Source organism: Anarhichas minor, unplaced genomic scaffold (assembly GCF_050575085.1).
Source record: "Anarhichas minor isolate MPS153535 unplaced genomic scaffold, ASM5057508v1 ptg000007l, whole genome shotgun sequence".
Lineage (NCBI taxonomy): Eukaryota > Metazoa > Chordata > Actinopteri > Perciformes > Anarhichadidae > Anarhichas > Anarhichas minor.
Genome location: NW_027466453.1, coordinates 4,776,672 through 4,795,709, shown reverse-complemented (window position 1 = coordinate 4,795,709; position 19,038 = coordinate 4,776,672). Strand labels below are relative to the sequence as shown.

The 19,038-nt window shown below is 45.4% G+C and overlaps 2 protein-coding genes across 2 annotated transcripts; one reads left to right on the top strand and one right to left on the bottom strand.

The window, feature by feature from the left end:
• Positions 1 to 1,552: 1,552 nt before the first annotated feature.
• ddx39ab (DEAD (Asp-Glu-Ala-Asp) box polypeptide 39Ab) lies at positions 1,553 to 6,769 on the top strand. The gene is made up of 10 exons (XM_076083139.1): positions 1,553 to 1,634; positions 2,519 to 2,735; positions 2,969 to 3,096; positions 3,277 to 3,553; positions 3,705 to 3,823; positions 3,997 to 4,128; positions 4,935 to 5,044; positions 5,265 to 5,409; positions 5,600 to 5,747; positions 6,097 to 6,769. The coding sequence occupies exons 2-10, from the start codon at positions 2,528 to 2,530 to the stop codon at positions 6,111 to 6,113; spliced, it is 1,284 nt and encodes a 427-aa protein (XP_075939254.1). The 5' UTR covers positions 1,553 to 1,634; positions 2,519 to 2,527; the 3' UTR covers positions 6,114 to 6,769.
• Positions 6,770 to 9,174: 2,405 nt separating this feature from the next.
• LOC142936088 (CCN family member 1) lies at positions 9,175 to 14,459 on the bottom strand. Its single transcript, XM_076080040.1, has 5 exons — positions 14,221 to 14,459; positions 12,478 to 12,691; positions 11,416 to 11,856; positions 10,770 to 10,948; positions 9,175 to 9,480 (listed from the first exon to the last, which is right to left on the bottom strand). Exons 1-5 carry the CDS (start codon positions 14,269 to 14,271, stop codon positions 9,175 to 9,177), a joined length of 1,191 nt encoding a protein of 396 aa, XP_075936155.1. The 5' UTR covers positions 14,272 to 14,459.
• Positions 14,460 to 19,038: the final 4,579 nt, after the last annotated feature.

Below are 19,038 nucleotides of genomic sequence, written 5' to 3'. Positions count from 1 at the left end.
GTATCCCAGCATTGATTTGCGGGATTTGCTTTTGCAATGCTTTCGGCAAAATGTTTACCAGCACGTTCTTTTAGAAGGCAGCTTTCCTGTTGATCATTTTAATGTGAGGCTTTAACAACCATTATCAGTACACATTCTGCACATTGATTTTTATACCACACTAATTACTAACTAAATTAGTGGCAACCAAAGGCTTGCAGGAATGGACTGAAACATGCTAAATACACCACCGCTGTTTACCTCATTACTATTTTTTTAGAATGTTTTGCACTTAGGCTACTATAGACAACTTATTTTTCCTGAGATCGATGAGGAGACCATCTGCGGGTGTTGTAGGGTTGAATAATGATTATGAATAAATAAGGAGAAAAAACATTCACAAAGGTAGTATTTCTTGCAGAGTAGGATCTCTCTGAATATAACATGGCAAAAAGATTTGTGTTGTTTGATAACAAAGCATATATTATTAATACAGAAACTACTCAAATTAGTATTGACATGAAAATAAATACACTAATTTATATGTCCAAATAATAATAATACACAGTATAAATATCGGTATTATTCCCACTGAAGAGTGTGAAGTTGTTTCTAACTGCAACCACTAAAGAACAATAAACGTGTTTATTTTTGATGCCATTGTTTGGTCACTTTATTGTGAAAAGTACTCACCAAAAGGGTTAACATGCTATCAAGTCCGACCTGATGCTGGTATAACCATTTCTAGCAGGTCATGGTCTCCAAACCACAAAAACGTAAAAATCAAACTGCTCTTTATTAACACAATTATTAACAATACTGACGTTTCTGTTGTTTGCAATAATCACTCTTATAATGAGTTGTGCGCATTACTAACAATGTTACCGATATTAGCACTGTGGTGTTAGCCAGGAGTTTCTCACTGTGACCACTTGAGGGGAATTTTTTTCCAAAAATATTTGTATTTACCTTTTTGGCATAACAGAAGGAGGGGAGAAGAAACTGAATGAATGAATAAATTCAATAAAATAGATACAAATAAAATGAATACCAGTCACAGTGCTGGTTTTATCAGAAATATACATCATGTACAGTGGTTTCTACAGTAAGGCTTCCATAGTTTATTAAATAAGAAAGGGTTGTCCTTCAGAGCTGAAAAGACTCAAGTGTAAGAATGCTCTCTCTCTCTCTCTCTCTCTCTCTCTCTCTCTCTCGCTCCCTCTCTCTCTCTCTCTATATATATATATATATATATATATGAATTATATATAGTTTATTGTATATATATATTATTGTATATATATATATACAATACATGCACACATTATATATATTGTATTGTATACAATACAATATATATATATAATGTGTGCACAACATTAATGTGTTTATTTTATTTTGCATAATGTATTTATCTATTATTTATCTAACTACCGTGGTCTTCCATACAGCTGTATCCCGCTTTTTTATACTGCGGTGTACTGCGACACACTTTCTGTCCAATCGCTGGCTGCCCCTTTCGATGGTCGTATGAATCCACCAATGATATCAACACCGTTCAGCATGGGCGGGACTTCCGGTTACTCGTATAAACCAACTGAGGCCTCCCCATGCGGTTTTGATCTTCAGGTTGACGCGTAGCTAACACCGACAAGGTAATAATTCAATATCTGTTCATTGTTGCAACTAGAAAGTTCTCAAAACTTCGACTGGCGTCCAGGAAGTCACAAATTAGTTTATTTCGACATTGTGGCTAGCCTGGAATGAAATAGCTTCCTTTATTGTTTGCATTAGAGTGCTAACCGTAACTGAGCTAGCTAGCGTTTTGTAGTCTAGCATTAGTTAGCTTCGTCAGCGCACCCTCTCCCTCGTATTTGCTAATGTTCAGAGTGCGTAGTTATCCTTTTTATATTTCGCATATTTCTTTTTTTTTAAAGTTACTTAATTCACAAGAGGAATGTATGATGCAACCGGTCCATTATCAAAATAATTGCTCCCGTATAGCGCGTTAGGTTGCCACATTAGCAATTGTTATGCAACACAATAGCTTCCCGGTGTTGTAAACGTTTCAGATGATAACCTGTTTGGTCGGCTAACGTAAACTCCGAGGCTTCGCTGGACCAGGTTTGTACGCGAAGGCAGTTTTTTCTTTACATACGGAGCAAAAACTGTAGCGTAAACTTTTATGTGGACCCTCTTCTTTGCTAAATTAGCTAGCGTAGCTCATTCAATGGCCTCACGTCTTACAATGGGCTTTGCGGGTGAACACAACGATGCGAGTGTTTACAGCAGTACTAGTACCACAGTTTACCAAGCTAAACTTATAATGAATACAAACGCATCTTTTCACACAAATCTTATCTGGATGTACTTTAAAACGTGCTGTGAAACCTGGCACAAAGAGTGGCAACAACAGCTGGGCTCAGTTAAAAGCCCCCCCCCCCCCATTTAAACCAACAGGAGAGACGGGGTTCAGCCATGGTATGAGGTGAAGGACCTGATTAAAGACAAAACCCTTTTCTGTTTTCCCTTGTTTCAGACAGACACAATGGCAGAGAATGATGTTGACAACGAGCTGCTCGACTATGAAGAGGATGAGGAGCCTCAAGGAGCCCCAGAGAGTGCAGCCCCCGCAGGCAAGAAGGAGGTGAAGGGCTCCTACGTCTCCATCCACAGCTCTGGCTTCAGAGATTTCCTGCTCAAACCAGAGCTCCTCCGCGCCATCATCGACTGTGGTTTTGAGCATCCGTCTGAAGGTGGGGGACATTTTATTCATTATTTTATTAGAATTCATTTTTTAAATGCCATGTCCCTCACTGTATCCAAGTTACACAAACTGCCTGTATTTGTGTCTCATAAATACAAATATAACAATACTAGCAGGGCTGTCCCATGTCTGCATGCTCTGTTCAGTAGCTTGAGATACTTGGTGTTCTAATGACAAATACACTGGCTTAAAATGTTCTTGTGTTGTTTTTTTTCCATTTAGTCCAGCATGAATGCATCCCACAAGCTATCCTGAGCATGGACATTCTGTGTCAAGCCAAGTCTGGTATGGGCAAGACGGCGGTGTTTGTGCTGGCCACACTACAGCAGATTGAACCCGTTGATGGACAGGTCAGTATGCATATTCAAAACACCAGGTCTATGTATTGGATTAAGTGAAGGAAGCCTTACCGTGGGCTGTCTTCAACTTTAAACTCGCCTGCATTATGTAGAGCCCACATGTCCGGTTGCATTGGATAATATACCGGAATGCAAAGTGTCTGAATCCGTTTCTGTACGTCTAACCCCCAGGTGTCCGTATTAGTCATGTGCCACACGCGAGAGCTGGCCTTCCAAATCAGTAAAGAGTACGAGCGTTTCTCCAAGTACATGTCCTCGGTAAAGGCGGCCGTGTTCTTTGGCGGCATGGCCATCAAGAAGGACGAGGATGTCTTGAAGAAGAACTGCCCTCACATCGTGGTCGGAACGCCGGGCCGCATCCTCGCTCTCATCCGCAACAAGACCCTCACCCTGAAGAACGTCAAGCACTTTGTCCTGGATGAGTGTGACAAAATGTTGGAGCAGCTCGGTGAGGCGTATTTCTTTATTTTTGTGTGTGTTGTATGATGGCTGATTTTTTTTTTCTTTCTTGATTGTCATAGATTCCGCTTCAGGGTATCTGGTTACTCTATTTAATTCTGTATTCATTTGTATCTATCTGGCCTCTCTTTGTGAAACAGACATGAGGTGTGATGTGCAGGACATCTTCAAGATCACACCCCATGAGAAGCAGGTCATGATGTTCAGCGCCACTCTGAGCAAGGAGATTCGACCAGTCTGCCGCAAATTCATGCAGGATGTAAGTGTTGTTACTTCAGGACTTCACAGAACACTGTTTTATCAGCCAGAAAACTGCCTCTGCATCAAAGCTGCTGCACATTTGGATTTGACACGTTTTGCCCACTTGCTGATGATGTAACTAGAAACTCAACAAGTTTACCGAACCGTCTCTTATCATCTTATCCGTTGCAGCCCATGGAAGTATTTGTGGACGACGAGACCAAACTGACACTCCACGGCCTGCAACAATACTACTGCAAGCTGAAGGACAGCGAGAAGAACCGCAAGCTCTTTGACCTGCTGGACGTGTTGGAGTTCAACCAGGTAAAGCGATGGCGCCATCACACGGTGCACGACCAGTAGCATATTACATCACTTGAATTTTTGTTCGCTGTTGTCAAACATAGCAGAATATATTGTATAAGAAATCATTTAATTGTATCACTAAATGCCTGGGTTTCCACAGAAAGTCCCGTAATTTGGGATTACAGAACTAGGAATGTTGCTTTACAAGAAGACTGTAAAATATGTTACAAACGGTAACAAAATCCACCTACCAGCGCCTCCTGAACAACGGACACACATTTCAATACTTTATATCGGAGCACCTTAATAGCTGAATGGCTTCAGCAAATGCTTCTTGACCTCAACATCGCTGGTTAAATTTCGTCTCTTTCCTCCCGTTTCCTGTCGGCCTTTTACTCGTCACTATCCAGTAAAGGCAAACATGGACACACAACCTTTAAAAACATTGTAAAAAGGATGCATGTTTTTTGTGTGCTAGGCTAACCAGCGGAGACTCCAGGAAGGTACTGTTCTAATCAAAAACACAGTCCAGGACACGCATCTCATTAAGAAGCAAATCGTTTTTGTAGAAGGAACGAGCTACAACACGTAAACTGTCTTTTAGATGAGCTGGTTTCCCCGGTTCCAGTCTGCTCTCCTGTTGCTCAGCTAGCTGGCCGTAGCCTCATATCAAACGTGGATTAAAAGATCCGTACCACTTTCATGTCTTAACTCTTGGCAAGAAGTTTGAAGCTTCTCAGTCACTGCGATAACTTCCACTGTAATTCTGCACTTGTCCATGCTCTCTCAGCAGCCATATTTCAATGCCTTTGCTTTGCCTCTAGGTGGTGATCTTTGTCAAGTCAGTCCAGCGCTGCGTCGCTCTGGCCCAGCTCCTGGTGGAACAGAACTTCCCTGCCATCGCCATCCACAGGGGAATGGCTCAGGAGGAGAGGTGAGACACACACACACATCTCCCCACTGATATGCCCACTCTCATAAACATAAGCTCCATTGAGCTCTGAATGCTGAGTATGTTTATGGAGCATGAGGCCTCATCAGTTAACTCAACACATCGTTGCCTTCAAAGGGGTGGGGGGGGGTACGGTCCAGTAATGCCTACAGCAGCTGTGTTGATAACTTCCCCTCGGGCTCTGCCCATTCTTACTCCACAGGCTGTCTCGCTATCAGCAATTCAAGGACTTCCAACGGCGGATCCTGGTGGCCACCAACCTCTTTGGCCGAGGGATGGACATCGAGCGGGTCAACATCGTCTTCAACTACGACATGCCGGAAGATTCTGACACCTATTTGCACAGGGTGAGAACTGCAGAGGAGAAATACAGAGGAGAATACCGGCACACCTTAACGTTTGTTCTTTGTATGAAGCTCTGTGAAGTTCTTTTAAAGAAGGTTATTTTTGAATAGTCTGGTGCCATAAACAGTTTTGTATTAGTTGCTCGTGTACGGTTTTACATTTTTGTGACATGCGTTTCTCTGCACCCGTCAGGTTGCCCGTGCCGGTAGGTTTGGCACAAAGGGCCTGGCTATAACCTTCGTGTCGGACGAGACCGACGCCAAGACTCTGAATGATGTGCAGGACCGCTTCGAGGTCAACGTGGCCGAGCTGCCCGACGAGATCGACATCTCCTCTTACAGTAAGCCCTCACGTTTCCGAATGCCTGTGGGGCTGCCCTGTTGGAATGTAATTTGTGGATAAATGGGCTCAAAGCACTTTGCTGTCGAAACAACTGTTAAATCCAGGGAGATCTTCCCAGCTAAAGATCGCCCCACAGATAATAAGCCGGTGGAACAAACCTTTTAGAGTCATCTCGGCAACTAGAGCCAGCAGTTGGTGCTGCCATGTAACTGTGGGGCTCTCGTCAAAATGGAAACTGCCCGCACGCGTTTAACCTGTTGCTGAAAAGTTGGTATGCTCAGCTGTCGCTCGCTGCGCTGATCTTTTACACGCTCAACTCGTGTCTCTCCTCCTCTCTCCTCTTTTAGTCGAGCAGTCCAGATGAGTCCTCCAGCCAAGCCGAAGTCTCGTCTTCATGGACCTTGATGTTGGAAGTAGACGTGTTTCACCGTTGATATGAAAGCTCTGCTCGTTCCCCAAACCTTTATTTTTATTGTCAGTTTTTGGGGGCGGAGGGGTATGGTCGATTTTAATTTGTCTTTTACTGTTTGTTTGGGGGGGTTGTTTTTGTTTTTTGCTTAATGGAATTAAAACTTTTTATAAAATGCCCTTTTTACTGTTGTGGTCTCTTGTGAGGCTATTGTCTCTACCCCCATATCCATGGAATTTAATCTCAAGCAGAGCTGCAGGGGAACATGTAGAAAAATAGTTCTGAGGAACATGTAAAAGTGATTTTTAGCTCTTTTTTTATTGTTCAAACTAGTTTGTATAGTAGGTTTGGTGTTTTGTCTTTCCCCCCACTGCCGCAGGTCTTTACAAAGTCATGTAGTGACATGACAGTTAATTAATTTGGCTCACGTGGCAGCTCTTTCTTTGAATTTCCAATTGAATGCCTCCAATAAATGAAGTCACTAAAAATCCTAGTGGTGCGTTTGCCAGTTTTGATCATGATATTGTCATTAGCCCCTCGTATAATGAAATAATTGTTACTTAATGTGTATCTGTTGGTATTTTGAGGATTTAAAAATATTTCACTTCAAATTGTCCTGTACTTTGTTTAGTGCTAATTATCAAATGTAAGCATGGCTAACCCCCAACCCGGTTTACAGTAGCATGCCGATATTAGCGTTTAGCTCAAAACGCACTCAATGTACCAAAGTACAGTCTCAAAGCTGTTAGTGTTCAACACTGTGTGGGGAAATGTCTTTATTAAAAATGGAAAATGATGAACTCATTCCAACTCTTCAAAATCCAGCACGTGCTAGACGACCGGTTTCCAACAGAAATATTTATGAGTAACTCATGAACAGGTTTCTTTTTGTTTTTTTAATTAGACCGTAAAAAGCATGACTTTATCATTGCAGATGGTGTTAGAGTACACAAGTAGACATACAATCATCATGCTTTCAAATTGGCACCTAACGCTCAAAGGATCTGAACCCCGCTTTGTTCAGTGCTAAACTATACATGGACTACTTCAGTATAACTGTAAAAGGTTTGGCCCTTATACAGCAGATGGAACTAGAAAGAAGGTAACGATGCATCTGTACATAGCTGCTCTATTGTGTCCTTTAACAAAACTAGACATACAGTACCAAAACCACAGCATCTACAAAGGCAAATAGCAATGACAACATGGCGAACAATTACAATCGCATGTGAAGTTTAGGCAAAAAAAAAAAAAAGCCTAATGTAGCCAAGATGGTAGAAAATGCAAATATTTTCCAGTTTCACAGCAAACTGAAAAAGAACGTCTTAGCCACTTTCTTAGGACACAAGAGAATCCAGGCTGTCTTAAGGTGCGCGAACTTGAACATGAGTCCCAGTTGAGTGAGACCACATAGGCTCTTCAGTCATAGTAAAGGACTATGGCAGACAAATGAGAATACTACAGAATTCCCCCTCCTCCAAATGGTCCTTAGGAATAGGTTTTTGCTGACGTCCGGTCGCTGTGGCCCCGTCCTCATCGGGGCCGTAAAGCTCCTCTCTGCCTCCGTCAGTTGACGTCAACTGACAACACGGCCTTCGGCAGCATTCCTCAGAAGCAGACGCCACTATAAAACATGAAGCATGGACTTTTTTGTTTGGCGTGCTGCTCGATTACAGGCCCAGAGCCCTGCGGTTTTGCCCGCAAGTCACAAATTACACGTTTACCTCATTGCACGCCATTTCCAAATTTTATTTTTACAGCAAAACCGGAGAGTGGCTGATCTTCTGTCGCCGTCAAGAGTCAGGATTCTAATTTGCGCAAGGATCGGGCGGTCGACGTCTCGGCGCCAGAATCCCAGGCTTGTTCTTCTGGTGCTTGCTAAATGTCTCACTTTCTTGCCGAGGCAAAGCATGGGATGAGTCCAGCTGTGTCAACAACCTTATGCACATATTCCCCGCTAATGCTACAAAGCTTCGACCCTTCAGGTTCAACTCTGTCTTTTCCGAGTACATACCTCCTCTTCTACCGTGGCCTTCATTGTCCATCATTAGATACAGCTTTCTGACCGCTGTGACCTCGAATGCGACCCTTGGGGAGGGGTTGGGGGGGGGGGGGGGGTCAAGCCCCGGATCTGTGAGAGTCCTCTCATGACTGACAGCTCTCAGCTGTTTTGTCCCTCTCTTATCCCCCCCCCCCCCCCCCCCCCCGTTCAGCCACACTGGTGCTCCAAACATAGCAGCTCCGCCCTTCCCTTGTGGCAAGCCACCGTGTCATTGCGTCTGTATCAACAATAAATACCAGTGAATAAATACCATAAAAAGACACAAGCTGCGCTCCTGGAAGAGACATCCGAGATGCTCCTCCATTTTCTCGCCGTCACAACCCCAGTTTTTCGCTGTCAAGTCTTCTCCGAGAGTCTTCATTTGGTTTATCAATACTGCGGTGTTGGGAGTGCACGGACGCATGATTCCAGCGTGTTTCATATTTGGCTCCGAAGCAACGTCGGACCAGCTCTCTTAGTGGCCAGTCGGACCTGTTGCTCGGTGACTGATGATGTGAATCAACGCCCCCAACAAGAGAAACACCAACAGTTATGCCTGTGTGTGTGTGTATGTGTATGTGTGTGTCAGCTCTTGCTCCAGCGTCCCCGACAAAAGTCTCAAGAGTTCAGGGGACATTTTTGGTGCACTGCAGCAACATGGCGGCTGGTTGCGTCCATGTTTTGCATTAAGGTTTTGTCACAGTCTGTAGCAGTCTGGCCAGGCCAGAAACAACTCTTTATCTACACTAAAGCAGGCGCTGGTCACTTTGCTCCCGTCTGATCCTCCTTCTTCTCCACGTTCCTCCCGTAATAAGCTCAAAGAAAAGCCGATTCGACTTGTTCACCTCGCTTGCGTCTACTTATAGATACACTAAGGACAGCTATTCTATCATGGGGATCACTATGGGGGAAGTTGATGTCTTTTGTTTTATTGTGAGGGAATGTAGGTCGGGGTGGGAGGTGGGGGTGATACCGCTAGTCGATGAACTTGTGCGTGTCTCCGTAGAGCCACCGCTGAGGAGGCATGGCGGCCTCGTTGAGGTGGTTGCACTCGTCGCTGCACTTGCAGGACTGGATGAACATCACGGACCTGCTGAAGCGCTCGCCGTCGGGGCAGGCGAAGGCCACGCTGGCGGTGCGCGTGCGACGCGGCGAGCAGCAACGGCCGTCCCTGCACACGCCGCAGTAGTTGGGCCTGTACAGGCGGGTGCTCCTGCAGCCCGCGTAGGACAGGCGGTGGGGCTCAGGGGCCTTGTGGGTGCGGGAGCACTTCCTTCCTTTCTGCGGAGGGAGAACAGAAGAGAGGATTCAGTTTTTAGTGTATTATAAAGTTTCAAGGCAATCCATAGTTGTTCAGTCTGGACCAGAGTGGTGGACTAAGTAACCAGTGTCATCCCTAGTCATGCAGTTAAAAATCTTTTCTGTGGTGCAGCTGTGATGCAGGTCGCTTTCCAATGAAACCGCCACACCGCACAGCAAAATGAAATGACTCATCACTCAAGCCCTTAGATGTGAAAATCAAAGTTAATGCAGTTAATTACAGAGACAGGGAAAAACAAAACAAAGCGCCTGAGAGGAACATGCCAGCACATTAACACCCACAGCAGCTCTGCAAACATTGGGAGGAACAGGTGCGTAACAACCCATCAGCCTCACGACGAGAGGCAAAGTGTTTTTGAGGGTGTTGCATTTTTGAAATGCGAGAGAGCAACACAGTGGGCGAATCAAGTGCTCTTCAAATCACAGAGCAAAGAGTCCGCGAGTGCAGCTGACAGCCGCAGGTTCGGCGTGGGCGAGCTCCAAACCCCCACAGACAAATGAGGAGATTTCTTTGTCACTTCTCTAAAAAGTTACGGGATTTATGTAAATTAAGTTTTTGTTGTATTGGAAACAAGTTGAACAATAACTTTTTTTTTTGCAAATAGATTGGGTTTCGAAAAGGCACCCAGTAGAGACTCAGAAGTCACTGCCCCCGCCCAAGAAATGGTCCGGCACGTGAACCCCCTTGTAAAATGTAGAAATGTAATTTTTACACTTTAGGTTTAAACAAACAAGATATACAGTTTTAATTAGCACTGCTTTAGTGCTTCAGAGGTGATGGTAGGCTGATTTTGTCACCTTCCGGACAAAGCCGGCCTAGCAGTTTCCCCCTGTTTCCATTTGTTGTGCTAAGCTAACCGACTGCATAAAAGATGTGAGAGTGGAATCAATCTTCTCATCTAACTCCAGCGGCAGAAAGTTAATACAAGTGTTTCCCAAAATGTGGAACTAATCGTTTAAGCAGCGGGCCAACCATGAACTGAGCAAAGGAGTCGTGGTCTGAAATCGGCTCCGTCGTCACCCTGCTGAGGACGTTTCCCCACACAGCAACAGAACCGTGAATAGAACGAATGGACCAGAAAGGGCTCCAGCAACAGAGGGGGATCCAGGGGCGGGGGGCTGTATACATGCCGTGATATTAATACCAATCTGACCCCTTAAGAACAATCCTTTCCTGAATCTATTCAGCATGGTGCAATCTATCCATCCCTTTACGAGAGTCTTAAAAGGCCTCCACACACATTCCTCACCTTGACGGGGATGGACATGGAGCTGCAGGGCCGAATGTTGCACAGACGCGTCTCCTTGATCAGCTTACACCGGGCGTTGTCGTTGGTGACACGAGAGGAGATGCCCATCCCGCAACTCCGAGAACACTGGGACCAGGAAGTAGTCTGAACCGCGCACTGATCTCCCACCTGCCTCCAGGCTACGAGAGATGAAACAAAGGACGTGTGAGAGGACAATGGGTGATGCGAAACTATGGAGAGTCGGAGAAAGAGGAGCGAGATCGGCAAAAGTAATGGGGGGGGGAGAAAGGGCCAGTGGGAGAGAGAGGGTAAAGGAGAGGTCCGGAGATGCGAAGCACACTAGCCTCATTCACTGAACAGGCAACACTGACGCATAGAGAGGGCGATTACAGAGAGGGGAAAGCTGGGTGACAGAGGTATGTGCTGTGTGAGAGCACCTCTGGTGTGCAAGGAGCCAGTGGAAAACAAGCCTCACGTAAATGCTGACACACACACACACACACACGTAGATGCAGAGGAAAAGGCTCACAGTGAGGCCGTTTGTGCATCAACGGGGCTAAAACGGCTAAAACGTAAACATGATGCTTTACTGCATGGAGGAAACAGACGGCACTCTGAGGCAACACAGCGGCACCCTCTCGCTTACCCGCCATGTGCTTGTTTCCACGTAGCTTGTCCCACTTGCGTCCCACCTCCACCAGCTCGTTTCCCAGGGCGTCCTTCTCCTTTTTGGGTTTGTAGGGGTACAGCTTCCGGTAGGGTTTCGGGTAAGGCTTCGGGAAGGGGTAGGCCGGGTAGGGAATGAAGGGGTAAGGCGGGTAGGCCGGCGGATGAGGTCGGCGGAGCACCGGGGGCACGACGGTGGTGCCCCTGTGGCAGTCGATGGTGAGACAGCACTGGCCTGGCACCTTGACCAAATGTGGGGTGGGACAGGAGGGCGACGCCAGGGGCACGTGGCTGGGGCAGAGGGGCACGCAGCCCACCGCTCCGTCGATGCAGGTGCACTGGTGCTTGCAGCCCGCGGGGAAATTCTCGCTGTTTTGATAAATGCGCCCGTTGTATTCACACGAGCGGCCCTCCGCCTTTGCTGAGGGAAAAGGAAGAAGACGGGCAGTTTGGTCAAAAAACATGATTTTCAGATATGAAGTGTTTTTGAAAGTCACCAGAAGGAAAGATCAAACAGGAAGTGGCTCAGAAGAGAGAGGGAGGGACACACTATCTCCAGATTTATGAAGCGAGCTCTATTCTTAGATCCGAAAAGGAATTTTGACTTGTTTACAACGTCCTACCCCTTCGCTGTCCTGAGTGGGACTCCCCATGCAACACCCCCAGATACCTCCCCCTTTATATAGAAACAACCCGAAATAAACACGCATAAAAAAAAAAACGCAGTGCAGTTTGTGTACACACTGAACTACTTATATAAAACCCTGGAGTTGGCCGGGTTTCAGTCGCAGCTCATGAAGGTGCTCAGTTTTTTTTTTAAACGTGGCACGGGCTTCAAACCTGATGCCCCCCTATCAAAGAGGAACCCCAACCGCTTGGCTCGGAAGTCAGCATCCCCACCCTGAAGTTACACATTCCCTCGCTCAACCCCGAGCTAAACCCCAAACCCGACGTCCAATCTAAACCCAAAAGCTCCCCCTGCGTCTGACCCTCCCTCACCCCTCTCTCTTTCAGCCTTCCCCACCGCCTCTGTGCTACCCACCCCTGCAGATTCCATGAATACGGCCCACATCGTTGCCGTAGTTGCACTCCAGGCCTTTGTGGTGGTCACAGGGCCGTCCCTCGTGGCAATCCTGGTTGAGCTGACCGGCGCACACCTTGCAGCAGCCGCAGCCATCCGGTACCGAGCTGACCCCTGGGGGACAGGATGCGGGCCCTGACGGACACTTGCACACCACCGGGCAGCCGGCAGTCACCTACAGGAGGGGACATAGAGAGCACTTTAGTTACCATCGATGTTTTCCATGTGAGGAAGAACTGGAACCGAGCAGGACAATAGTTTGACTCATGTTACACAGATCACAGAAATTCCTCAAAGTGTGCGAGGCTTAAACATTTGCTGAATACCCAGCACTGTCCCGAACCCCGCAGGGATATCTGTGACCCTCTGTCGCCTTCCGCTTGGCATTCGCCAGGCGAGCGGGGATGAAAGGTACGTCTCTCCCCCCCCCCCCCCCCCACACACACACTGCTCCCATCTTTTGTCACACACACACACACACACACACACACACACACACACACACACACACACACACACACACACACACACACACACACACACACACACACACACACACACACACACACACACACACACACACACACACACACACTCTGGCTGTCCACAGTCAGATCACCTAAAGGGATCCCTTCCTGACTCTGCTGCCACTGTCTGAACCCAGGCCAGGTCCCGGTGTGCCTGCCGTTGCAGCTCGCTCCCGTGGGTCTCGTGTGGGTGATATGACATTACACGATGCGGTGACAATAGCTATCCATTTTTAGGAGTTACATCGTTGGTACTTGAAACATCCCCTCACTAAAAGTCCCATAACACTTATAGTGTGCAGTGAGTTCATATCGGCCTTAAGTGTATTTTTATCTCCATTCGTATCACTGTTGGGTAATATTACTGCAGTGTAATTTTGGACCTACAGAGAGATGGAAGCTCATGTGCATATACTTTGTAAAAGAGGGAATTGGTGACATTTGTTTTCGGGTTAAGATGCCCCTTGAAATACTCGAAACGTTTCATCAGTTTATTTAGATTTTAGTGAGTGTCTAAACTGTGGAGGTGGATTGAAAGTACACATTGCTCAAGTGTACTTTTTACTCCACTTGATTTAATTTGACAGCTTCAGTTACTAGATACTTTACAGATTACAGATTTTACTTACTAAACGTGTGATGCTCTTATAAAACACGATGCATTATTACCGAATAAACTACCCAACATCACCTTGACCAACAACAACAGCGAAATTATATTTGACACATTCATTTATCATAATATAGTACAAAACTCACTTTTTATTCAGTACGAGTAGTACATTTTGCCAGTAATACTTGTATACTTTTACATGAGTGACATTCTCAGAGCAGGTCTTGTATTAGTGTATTTGTATATTGCAGTATGTTTTCTGAGCACCCGATACTCTATTTTGCCTCGGACCCCCTGAGACATCCCTCAAGGACCTCTGGTGTTCCCCGAACCCCCACTTTGGAAGCCACCAAATATTACCACTTATTCTGCAAAAAATGACAATCAAACATTTAGTCATGGACGGAGAAATGAAGTGTATAGCAGGTCATTTATCACTCGTGTGCAGCTGAACAGTGGGCAGGATCTCACTCGACCGCTCCGCTCGAGCTGCTGTTGCGGTTGAGTGCGGGCACGTGAGTCTGTATTCCTCAGTGTTTACATAGTGACAGAAAACAAACTTACCAAGCCGACTGTCACCCCTTGTAAGACGGCGAATAATAGCAGTATCCCCATGCTGTCAGCTGATTCCCATAGAAGAGAAGATGTTTTAAAAAAAAAACACTTTAGATCACAGAAAAATAAATCCTCCACCGGCTCAGAAACAATAGCTTTTGTCCACAGAGAATAAATCCGACATGCACGACGGTCCTCGAATCTCTCCCATCACTTGTAAACTTTCATCGATCAAAGTTTGAGGCTTGTGTTTTATATCAGCCCCGTGCTTTTTATGGCGGCCACGCCCACCGCGGACCTTCCTTCAACCAATTAGGAGGCAGGCGCGCGGCCAAGGTATCCCGACAACGAGGGGAGGAGGAGGGCGGGGCCTGGAGCTCCAACACGGGAGAGCTGAGGGTTCCGGGGAGGGGGGGGGGGGGCGTGGCCAAGCATGAATGCAGTCATTCATAAAAATTCAGAATTACTACATTCCAAAGAGGACCTGGCTTCTGGGTGTTTATTTATTTATGTTTGAGCGAAAATAATATTTTTGATGCTTTAAAGTCCGTTTCACACACATACCTCTGTCCCGGCTGCTGCTTTGTGAAAAATAAAATAAATATACTCAGCTGCTAGCCTGTGCTACATTAATACTCGGGGCCGGCCATGGAAAACAGCGAGGAATTTCCTTCCCCCCGTTTTATAAAAATACTTTTAGACAAGAGCTGGACAGATAAAGTACATGCACAAGGCGAGCAGAGTGTTCCTTGGAGCCGGTCATGACTGCATGATTGAGTTTATAGTGATGTTGAAAATGATTATGATAATCTCCCGCGCAATTGGTCGCTCTCTCTTCCTCCCTCCATATCCTGTCTTTAGCCCCCACATCCCTTTTACCTACTCAGAGGTTCCCAGGCCACCTCTCTCTGCACACACACACACACACACACACACACACACACACACACACACACACACACACACACACACACTCAAGCACAAACAGCTACCCATGTAAACAGAAGATAATTTAGTCCACTTTGGTTTGAAGGTTTTTTTTCATTGAAGAGTGCAGAGCGGAGGTGAGCACCGCCTGGATAATCTTCCTGTCATCCCCGCAGACACGCACACAGGAAACCAGCCATCTGCACTACCTGAGCTGGTGGCTGACGCACACACTGATGCTCTGTGTGAGGGGGTTAAATACGTATTCTCATCTAGGCGCTCTCAAACGTTACATTAAGGCATGGGGCACACGCAGTGGGCAGCCTGTAGAAATTCAGTGAGAGGGCTTGTGGGTGGTTAAATTGTTGTTTTGCCATTGCAGTTTCCCTAAAATGTATCACTAAGCAGAGGCGTGCCTGCGGTTATTTGTGCTAACAGAGATAATGTCGTCCCCCTTCATCCTCTATAAATTGCCCCCTGCACTTAACCAAATGGTCGCATGATGGTGCGTTCAGCACAGACGTACACATACACCCCTGCATGCACCTCTAGCAAGCATATACTCACATTTGCATATCAGCAACACACACTCCAAAGGCACTTGACGCACACATACGAAAGCCCACACACACCTAGCTCCATTCGGTGCCTTTCATGTATTAGACTGAAGCATCCGATGTTTCTACAAAATTAATATCCAGCGATGTTTGAAAAACCCAGACTGTCTCTTAAAAACCCCTTACCGCTGTCCTGAAGATATTTTCAGAATCGTCTAACCACCTGGGTGTGTTGCATAATAACAAATATTTTCAACTAAATTTTCCAGTTGCAGCTTCCAGTTGTAAATTTAATTAAAACATTTTTTTAAGCATTACATATATTGCTAATTGCCAACATCAGCATGGCTGCATGTTTACAATGACAATGCCAACATCCTGATGTTTATAGTGTTAGGGTTAGTTTAGCTCGTTAGCATGCTAACATTTGCTGATTAGCATTTAACACAAAGCACGGCTTAAGCTGACATAAATATCATTAGCTTTGCAGCCATTTGGTCATGATAAAGGATCAGGTCAGGATTAGATAAATCCAAAGTGTGACCTGATGGTGGCGCTAGACAAAAAGTCTGCAAAGTGATTACGTCCATTCAAAATTTAATAACAGTGCATCAAATAACTGTTGAGACGTTTCATTAAAAACCACGGATGTGAACTTGCTGGTGGAGAGAGGATCACCAAAGTCACTAGCATACATCCTCTGGGGACCATGAATGCTCGTACAAACTTTCACAGCAATCGACCCAGTAGTTGTTGAGATAAACAGAAGGATAGAGATTTTATCCATGCCGACAGTAAATACAGTTGCAACTTGAGAAACGGGTGAAAAAAAGTTTTTCATGCCGCAAAATGTTTCCATTCAGACGACTAGAAGAATCTTGAGGATTCTGGAAACACCTTCAGAATAGCAGTTGTTAAACAACTGCTTTTTTTTTCTATGTTTCAAGCTCGATTGTAACGATAATAATACTGACCTGAAGCACACACCGTCTGCTGTGTACAGAATGTGCTCACACAGAGGCCTACACAGGGAGCAAAATTATGTATTCACCAAACTTCCATCCTCTTCCCACACAAACCGTTTCTCCCTGTCAGTCTGCGGAGGTAATGTAACAGGCCTGTGTAAACAAGCCCAGCATGTACAGAGACAAAATGAAGCAAGAAAAAAACAAAAATACCCCGGACTTCTCCGAAGCTTGTGTATGTGTTGTTTGTATGCACCGCCCTCACAACACAAACACACATAGACAGAGAAATATGTTTTTTTCTTCGTATTCATCTCTAAGTTCCATTGACTCATCAAAGAGCGTGTCCTTTTCCACTTCGGTCTCGGTGGCTTCCATCCTAGACATAATAAACAAACATGCAGAGTTTTCCAACACACCAGAGTGGAGGCTTTCATTGGCTCTCGGGGGTACTGGACGCTTGGGAGGTTTCCCCCCCCGCGTGGTGACCTTTACGCTCCGAGCTGACGGAACACGTGTCAACTCGCAACGGTTAAAGTGACACAGGTCTGCTTTAAGAGTTCGCTGGACAACCTCCCTGACGCTACTATAAAAGAGTCATAGGAATGGTGACGGGGGGGGCAGATACAGAACAAGTCAGTGGAAATACAAGACTGGGGGTGAGGGAGACAGAGGTGTAGGCCGCATGCATGGAGCCAAGGAAATATTAGGCAGTGAGAAGAAGAAGAAAAAGGAAGTAGATAGAACAAGAGAGGAAAGTGAGGTCAGTGGAACAAAAGCGGCTCACTTTTCACATCTGATTCTTTTCATAGCTCACAGAAAAGTGGCTTTGTGTGTCTGTGGGGACAGGTGTGGAGTGTTTGTTTAGCAGAGCTCCTGGCCGCACCTGCTGCGACACTCCTCCAACTCTTTTATGCGCCACAAACACACACATAATTATAAATATGTACCACAGGTACACGCACGCACACACACACACACACACACACACACGTACATCTTAAATGGCAAAGCATTGTTATGTCACGGCAGCGTAACAGCCTGAAGCTGCGGCCTCTGTCCACTGTTGGAAATATTACTCTGGACTTCTCAGATGAAAGAGGACAGGTGTCTTTGTTGTCCCTTTGTGGGAGCGGGGGTCACACAAGAGGGGAAGGTTGTTGTAATTTGTTTGTGTCTGACTTTTATGGCTGAGCGTGGGACGGCCTTTTAGTGTTTTCTCGTCCTAAATTTAAACTCTATGGGTGTCCTGTATTCTAATGGTTAAGGTGCGCACCACATAAGCACAATGTCCACAGTTCAATTCCTGTCTCTATCTTCAATAAATATTACATAAAGGCAAAAATTATTATATATGTATAATATATAAAATATCACAGTCTTTCTCGTATTTTCCGATGATTTAGCTTTTAACCCTCATTTAGGCTGTGCTGCTTTGCTTGCGCCACCAAATATTTGACTTGTACTTTGCGTTGAATGCTATTTCGCAAATGTTAGCATGCTAACATGCTAAAAGAACATGCTGTAGCACTCCTGTATTCTATGTTCTTTTTCCACTATTGCCGTATGGTGTTTATTCACTTTTTTATGCCTCCGCGCCGGCGATAGCTTTACGATTTTCGGGTTGTCTGTTCGTCCGTCCGCTCTGTTCTTGTAAACGCGATATCTCTGGATTGTCTGGAGGGAATTTCTTCAAATTTTGGTACAAATGCTCACTAAACTCAAGGCTGAACTTATTAAATTGTGGAGGTCAAGATCACTGTGCCCTCACGTCCGTCCCATTTTCGTGGTATCTCGGGAATGCCTTGAGCAAATTTCTTCAAACAGGTCCACTTGAACTCAAGGTTGAACTAATTAGAATCTGTTGGTCAAAGATCACTGTGACATAAAAAAAAACGTTTTTGGCCATAACTTAATAATTCATGTGCTAATAATGGCAATTTCACACAAATATCTAATAGAATAAAGTGATGATGTGATGAAACCTTTGGACAGACATGGTTGGCAGAGGCCTACAGCCGCGAAGCAGTAATTCTAGCTCTATAAATGTCTCATTGTTGTCTGTGCTTGTGCTTTGACAACTATGCTCTTTCTGAAAATGGCAATAAAACATGTTTTTAAAAAGGAGACAACCACTTTGGCAAAGTGAAGTAAATTTTGTTCTGTTATTACCATCATAGTTATAATCACCATAATTTTTCTCCATGAATCTTCCGAGTATGTGCACTATATGTGCTTGAGTGTGTTTGTGTGCTTGTGTGTAGCATGGACGGCTATAAGGTGACTGAAAGAAAAAGAGAGGGCACAGCCTGTTCCAAAACAAGAAATAGGAAAGAAAAACAAGCAAAGGGAGAGTGCCAGTAAGAAAGGATGAGAGG